General features: G+C 41.9%; 1 protein-coding gene across 1 annotated transcript; it reads left to right on the top strand.

The window, feature by feature from the left end:
- Nucleotides 1-3,065: 3,065 nt before the first annotated feature.
- On the top strand, nt 3,066-7,810 carry LOC147452733 (cocosin 1-like). Its single transcript, XM_086518330.1, has 6 exons — nt 3,066-3,497; nt 4,614-4,807; nt 5,339-5,520; nt 6,177-6,375; nt 7,058-7,275; nt 7,354-7,810. Exons 1-6 carry the CDS (start codon nt 3,170-3,172, stop codon nt 7,517-7,519), a joined length of 1,287 nt encoding a protein of 428 aa, XP_086374456.1. The 5' UTR covers nt 3,066-3,169; the 3' UTR covers nt 7,520-7,810.
- Nucleotides 7,811-8,230: the final 420 nt, after the last annotated feature.

Genomic DNA, 8,230 nt, shown 5'->3' on the forward strand with positions numbered 1-8,230 from the left:
GAGAGAGAGAGAGAGAGGGTACAAGCCCCAACATACGAACACTGAAGTTGAGGCATGTCCTACAACAACCCATCCTGCTTGTAGTCATGTGTGGAACCCACCTACTACACCTTTTGTCGTTGCTGGCAGAATTGTCTTCGCCTCTGCCTACAATAGCAATCTTTGCCAAAGCCACCTGCTTTAACCCAATTCCACCCGATGATAACACAAGTTTTAGTGGGTAAATAACACAGAGCCCTTTCAGTATATAGTAATTTGGTTTAGCAATTGCCGTGCACATTGGAAGCCTAAGAAAAGTGGAGCTTACATTGATTGATAGTACAACCAAGGAGCTTCATCTTCAAACTTCAATGCTAAGGTTTAAAGAAAATCAGAAGACAATGCCAGTTCGGATCTTCACAAAGGAAGTAGTTTGCAGACGCGCAATAATTCGAAGACGAAGCTTTGCAAAGACAATAGTTCAATATTCTTCGAGTAAGTCTCTGGCCATTCTTTTAGAGAGAGAGAGAGAGAGAGAGAGAGAGAGAGAGAGAGAGAGAGAGAGAGAGAGAGAGAGAGAGAGAGAGAGAGAGAGAGAGAGAGAGAGAGAGAGAGAGAGATGGAAACCGTTCTTGTTGATTAGTAGAGAACGGGGTGCAAGTGATGAAAGGGCACGAGGCCTGCTCAAAAAATGTCATCGCCATGCTAACTTGCCTTTGGTTATATAGTTCAAAATCCGGATATCGCGAGCCTTGGTGTTGCCTTGCCTCTCTTGCGTGCCTCATTCTCCGGGCGTTTCAGGATGTGTGTGTGTGTGTGTGTGTGTGTGTTCGTGTGTAGTGTCGGGTATTCATGGTTGACTGCCCAACTATTCATCGTTGAACTAGCCAATACTTTGACAAGCTGGACGCCGAGCATCCTTGGCCCTACTAGACCTCCCAGTCTTGGCCAGATGAGGGAGTTCATGAGAGCATTCAGTCCATGACGTAGATTCTGATACTCTAAGAGCCGTTCTCCATGAGGCGACCTCCTAGAGTCGGTTCACTTCTAAGACTGAATGTCTTGGATAAATCCTCCACACAAACTCATCGTAAGCCTCCTGTCACACACATTGCATCCCTGCCATCCGCTCATACACACACCCTTTTGTGCTAACTAGTGTGCTTAGTGGACATTGCTATAGAACATCTATAGAATATAACATGACATATGCAGATTGACATCAAGCATCGAGCAGTGAAGTAAACAAGTACAAAGTTCGCAAGATCCGCATTTGCGATAGTGATGAGCCGACTAAATATGGTGTCTTCCTCCATGGGGACGCCGAACTTAACACACCCTTTATCATGCGACCTTGCATAGGTTAAGCAGCAAGTGAACGTATTGTTTGGCCGATGCAAGTTCGCAACATGGAGTTCTCTTTCCAAGGTCAGATTCAAGCATCGACCTGTCCCATGAACAGAACCCTGCAATTGGAAAGACTCGTAGACTTCTTGAGGACAGACCCTATGTATGATAGCATCCTGTTGCATGACCGACGAGTTGCATAATTGAGGAGAAGCCCTGCTTGGTCTACAAGGAGAGGGCGCACTGCAAATAGGAAACTGACTACAGCATAAGGTAGGAGAAAGAGTTGACGGTCGAGCAGAGAGAGATTATGCAATTTTAACAAGGGAAAATCTATCGAAAAGCACCCATACCTCTTTATGTAGAGAACCTTTGACATAGAATATAAAATTAGATTTGTTTCTCTTTAAGCTTATTCAATATGCCACATCTCCTGTATTTGTCTTAATGCGTGTTTTGTGTCTGCCATGGAGGACATATATTCACAACATTAAACGTTTCAATTGCACAAGCGCGAATCCATCTCGACAACACTTCAAGGTTTGTTATCTGTATCTAGCACCCCATGACTATGCGTTTTCTTGGTGCAACACATAAACACTACGGGGTAGGGTATGGATTTCGTTTCTTATAATTTTTGGAGAGACCACAATGTCAGCTCTCCACCATACTTTTGTATGGCACCTCACACTGTATACTTTGTAGTTTCAGTCTGTGACGTTTCATTGCAAGACGATATGTTTAACTATTCACATCGCTTTTTTGTAGCTTGAATCAAACATGGTCCTCCGCCTTGCACAATTGGATGACATTAGTACATGACTATTAGGTCGGTAGTGTAGTTCAATTTTTATACTCTGTTTATGCTTTTTGTATTTTTGAGTTTGTAAAGATTCCTTAAGTTTAGTTTAGCCATATGTTCTCCTCACGAGTGCATGCTCAATTTCCAATCATCGTATCTATATGTATGCACTTCTTTTTGCACAGTTTGGAAATTCAACATATATATTGAAATGAAGGAAAATTGACTAGGCTTGATTGAGAATAAGATGGGTGTCTCAAAGATCTAGGTTGAATGGTGCAATCTGCAAACAGCTACCAAACTAAGTTAAACTGCAATCCTTTTGCTCGATTCAATTACCCTCTTTAGTAGCCCTTTGTCGTATATGGAACACTATGGCGATTCAATTATCCTCTTTAGTAGCCCTTTGTCGTATATGGAGCACTATGGGACACAACTTGCTTCTTTCCAATGCTCATCAAGTCCCAAGCTAAGCTATTATTGGTGCCTATCAATTGGTTCTACTCATTTTCTCGTGTCACCACAACAAAACCCAAGGCGATAGCAATCACAACCAACTAACAAGTTCCGCTCCAAAATCTATCAGATTATGTATGGCAAAGGTCCACCAAGCAAGACTAGTTCATGACTAATATTTGGAAGGGATAAGCACCTCCCCTACTATGAGGCTATTGTAAAAATTTAAAAATGAAAATAAAAATAAAAATAAAAATGGACGTATTTAATAATTGCCAACAAAACGGGCGTCGCCTAGGAAAAAAGACTTTCCAGGCCGCCCATGGGCCGTGTGCAAGGCTCCATGGTGCTTTGCGCCCGCGCCCATAGTGGCGACGCTGGCGAGTCCATAAAAAAAAGAAGCATGGTGCGAGCTTCCACGTTTTAGAAGTTTCCAAACTCAGGCGGTAACAACATCCTCTTCCTTTTCTCTTCTTTACGTGGGTCTGCTCGGTTTTCTGTATTTTGAGCAAATTTTGCCATTGAAACTGCCAATGCTACTGCTTTAAATTTGGTTCATGTTGTAGAACTTGCATTATTGCAACTATGGGTGGCTGCTATCTTTCAAGTATATCGAGCCTTTTGGCTACGGTATTTATGCTATCATTCTGCATTATCCATAGCAGAGCTCTAATTGCTGAATCCTCTCCTCACCAGAAAGACGACACTAGTCTTGGAAAGAAAAAGCTAGAGCTGGAGTTGAGCTTTCCCCAAGAAGAGTTCCATTTTGAAGGTGGCTCATTGAGGGTCTGGAGGAGAGATGTTATCACTTTTCCTGATAAGCAACTCGATGTCTCGGAAATCATTTTCCAAGAGGATGGTCTTCTCCTTCCACAATATGCGGACGCAGATGGAATTTCTTATGTTCTGCAAGGTGTGTTCCTTTATCATAATTATGCTCGCTGTGGGTTTGTTTTCCTTTTGTTGATGAATGAAAGTTTGATTTAGACCGCCGGGCCATGTCAAGGGCGATTCTGAGCATTTTAGACACATTTTGTAGCATTCATGTCCAAATAACCACTGGGTATTAAACTAGAGCATTTGCAAAGAAGTAGCACTATACACTAGAATAAATCGTGCATCAATGATTATTGCAAACGAAACCAGATTGTTAAAGGGTCAAGTTTGACACCCGATTTCAAAATCCAGTTTTTTCAAAGTTTTTCAAATGTATGCAGCTATGGCTTTGACTATGTGTGGACATTGGTCTTATGGGTTTTGGGTGTGTGCACTTTGCAAGTACATCATTTCATTCTATTTCGTATGCCCTATCAACTACCTCATTTTTGTGCTAATTTTTTCGATTTAATACTTCTTTCAGTGCTAGGCTTCATTATGGCTGAGTCTGCCCTTGGATCTCCGGAGTCATGACAGAAACTCAGTACGCTGAACTCTGTGTTGATGTATGCTCATGCGTGTGTGTGCGTGTGGTGTGTGTTGTGTTTAGGAGCATATGTTAGTACCTAGTTCTACACCCACTATTGGGCACTGATGATGTTAGTGGGGATGTCGTGGTATTTAGTCAATACTATGCATGATGGAGCTGATGGTTATTTTGTCTTGTGGGTGACTACCATGGGTCTATACCCTGCACTTTCCTTTATGGGTGAATCTGGGCTGATCCTGGATTCATCTAGGTAAATCATTTCATTCTGTTTTGTAATAGTTTTCAGATTCCACTAATTTATTGCTAATTATTCACTAATTTCACTAACATTTGGCCGACATGTTTTAGTTATTTGTTCGGTTTAGCTTTTTACAAAGGCTTGTGTTATATTTGATCTATGAAATATTCATGCGTTAGGTGCCAGTGGAGGCTGTCATGCTTGGTGACTTGAGTTATTCTTCGGAAAAGACTTCTTACTCGATGTTGTGTATATAGAAGCAATCTTCTCATCATTCTGTTTCTAGCATTAGTTTTTAATGAGTGCCATATTTCTTAAGTTTGATAGCATGTCTTAAAAATCATGATGATAGTACCGTAATGCAGGAACTGGCAAATTGGGGGTTGTTTCTCTTTCTGAAAGTGGTTTACCACAGTCGTCAATACGGCGAGTTGAGCAGGGTGATGTTCTTGCCATTCCAAAAGGAGCGGTGTTTTGGTGGTATAATGACGGTTATGGCGAGCACAGGATTTTTTGTGCATCAGACACGTCGGGAGGAGTAAATTCGGGACTGTACCATGTAACCTCTCATGTAGATTAGGATGTCTAAAATATAGTGTATGCAAGGGGTTGTGCGCGCAATGGGTGTGTGTTTGTACATGCTCATGTCTATATTTGCGCCCTAAGCCGAGTCATATTTCTGGGCATCAGCATTTGCAAAAGTACTTTGTGGTCATTAAAGACAGTAATTTTTTGAAACATAGTATGCGTGCCTTCCCAATCAAACATGCACATGTGTTTGTGTGTGCGTGCGATCACACAAGGTGCATCTATTCACACAGCTATATACCTAGTGTTTGGCATTGGACACCGATGATTTTAGGTATTTAGCTATTAGTACGCATGTTTGAGCTGATCATTACCTTGTTTAGTGGGTGACTACCATATGTCCAACTTGTATAGTTGAAAATGGGTTTTTCCTGCATTCCTATGTATAGGTTCAGTGCTATTGACTGACCTACTGTCTGTGTGTGGATACTTGTGTGCTGCATGTGCATGCGAGGGGCCATTTTTTTATATTTTTGACACCTTGCCATGGGCTTTTGGACAGCAATTTACTCTTGCTGGAGCTCGTATGGACCGATTTGGTGGACTTCTACATGGCTTCGGTGTGGAAGTCCTGGCAGATGCATGGAATGTTGATGAGGACATCGTGACCCGTCTTTTGGAGAGTCAAAATGGCACCACCATCGTCAAATCACCCAGAAGAATCAGACTGCCAGATCCGAGAGGGTGAAGTTCATTCTGACACTGCCGCACAATATTGTGTGTTCTTTGATGGATCTGCCTATACTGAGACAACAATGTGTTTTGTCAATGAGCATGGATGTGGTTACATTTCTTTTGATTTGTAGATACACAAAAGAATAAGGCCCCTGTCATGCATGTCTGCCTGGACCTGTGAGACGCTGAGCTGACGCAAAACTGTTGGCAGAGGGTTGTGTCCTTTTGGCCCTGTCCAGGCGCCTATGTGTGACAGGGGCCTAACCATACAAAAGAGTACGTGATCATGTTATATACGCCAACATACCTCGCTTATAACAGACCTATCTGGCTTGTCACCATCCTATTTATGACATAAGAAGATACCGCGATTGTTCTCAATTGCTACCCTATTTTGTGTGATCTATTATGGAGCTGATGGTTCTATCTGCATGCATCTAGCTTATCCTTTAGGTAAATCTGAGATTTTCTAGGTATCTGCATTGGAATGATCGATTTTGATTGTATTCTCATGGATATGGTCGTGACCTCGCATTGTTTCTCGTAAGTAGTTTTATCAGCCAATCCTTATGTTTTGTCGTTCAGTTCGCACTGGGAGGCAATGCATGGTTTGTTATGGCAGCTACTCTGCACCTTGCTTTAGCCTGATGATTTGTCTCTGCCAGGATTGGTGTTCATTCTTCACATGGTGGAATTGAAGTAAAGCAAACAAATTTCAAGATCTCAGAGTTCAGGTACAATCTGAATAGAGAATATCCAGATCTCTATGTGAAGAGAGGAGGGTGGAAGAAGGGAGCAGATGAGAGCAATTTACCAGTCCTTCGAAAAGTTGGTATGAGCGCTTTGAGAGTGGGCCTGGAACCGGTAATATGACTAGCAGAGGCAGTTTGTCACTAGTCTAGTAATTTCTGGTTTGGTCTGTAAACCTTCTCATGATTTTGAAGCTTTTAAGTTTGTGATGCCATCTGTGTTGATTTTGTGATTTTTGTGGATGAATGTGGTGTTTGGTTCGGGCTGAGCTTTCTTACTTGCTGGCTATGCATTGAGAGGCTATTCTTCTCCACGTGCATGCATGTGTAGAGGGATTAGAGGTGGTGTGTGCATTAGTGAATGCTTCTCCTATGCGTGCTAATCATCTACATTCTATGTGTGTGTGTGTGTGTAGAGAGCGTGTGTGGGGTTTGAGTAGCAAGAGGTACATATAGGTGTGTGCATGTGTGAGTGGTAGAGAGTGGTTGTGAGGGAAGTAGAAGAGGGAAGCTGGCCATGGCACTTTTCTAGCTTCCATATTTTGCATTATGTGCGATCCTGAACATTGAAATATTCTTTGCATGTGCTTAATGTTTCTGTGCTTGTCCTAGTGGGATGCTGAACTTTCTTTGCATGTGTTCTAATGTTTTTGTGCTCTTTTCCTTTTTCTGCATCGAGGCAATCAGTTTCTCATTTTTCCTTTGGCCTATTGTGCTCATTAGTGCATATGATTTTAAAAAGTCTGACTTCAACATCACGAGTTTCAAGGACAAATGTTGATTTTTCTTGTCAACAGAATGCTGTAGAGGCACCCTTGTACTTCTCGAATGCCAACCAGATAGTGTATATCATACGTGGAAATGGACGAATCGAGGTTGCAAGCAATGATGGTGAAAGCATTCTTGACAAGTATGTGGGTGCAGGGACAATTCTTGCCATACCTAAATTCACACCGTCGATCAAAGTTGCTGGGGATGGAGGTTTATCATTTCTCACTTTCCTCACGTCTTCCAGGTGATGGATCTTTCGGGTAAAATACATTTTCATGTTAGTTAATACATCTCTTAATTCAATACTATTGAGATCTTGCAGACCTCTACCCTCCTACCTGATTGGCCGCAACTCTTTCTATGAGGGTATTCCGACACAAGTGATGGCAGAGGCTTTTGATGTTGATGAATCCACTCTTTTAGAAGTGCAGGAAAAGCGAAAAGTTGATGAAGTAATTCTCCCACCTGCTGTTTCTATGGGTTCATAGTTCCAAGGTATTGTAGAAATGGTATTTTTGACCTTTGACCTGCCATTATCCAGCTTTATAGCTTCCTAAGGCAGAGGCATCGGTGTCTGCAGTCAAGAATGTCTACAGCCTTACTACAAGCTGAAATCATGTACATATTTGCATGTTAGGTTATAGTATTTGCGCTCTGTAAAGAAAATCTGGTTGGGGCAGTTGTTTTGCTTGTTCTCAAGATTTTACAGTAGCTGCTTTTGAGGACAAATGTCATCCGAAGTATCCTATAAAATTTGCTTTTGCAAAGTTACCTGCACAGTTTTGGTTGCCGGACATGTTGAGACAGATGGGTTCAATATTTGGTACACCTTTTATGTGCTCAGCTCAGACTTAGACATTCAATGTAGTCATACAGTATTGACAAGATTCTTTGGTAGGGACTATTGCTTAGTGTCTGAACTTAAATGTTTTTGTTTGTTTTGTTTTCGGAGTCGGGTAGGGCACGCCCGGCCGCTCCCCTCATACACCAAAAAAGTATACAAGAAGAACGACCAGGACTGTGCATCCAAAATTAAGGTGTTTAGAACTATATTTTGCCCAAATTTTGACCTTGGAAATCAAAGGTTGAATGAAATTGAAACCGGGAAATTTATGCTTCAGACTGGGATATGTGAGCACTGAGTCTGAACTTGAGTGTTTTGAATGGCATTCTCCGTATGTTCTACAATGTTGAGCTCC

The sequence above is a fragment of the Adiantum capillus-veneris genome, chromosome 8, assembly GCF_014529385.1.
Source record: "Adiantum capillus-veneris isolate H3 chromosome 8, ASM1452938v2, whole genome shotgun sequence".
NCBI lineage: Eukaryota > Viridiplantae > Streptophyta > Polypodiopsida > Polypodiales > Pteridaceae > Adiantum > Adiantum capillus-veneris.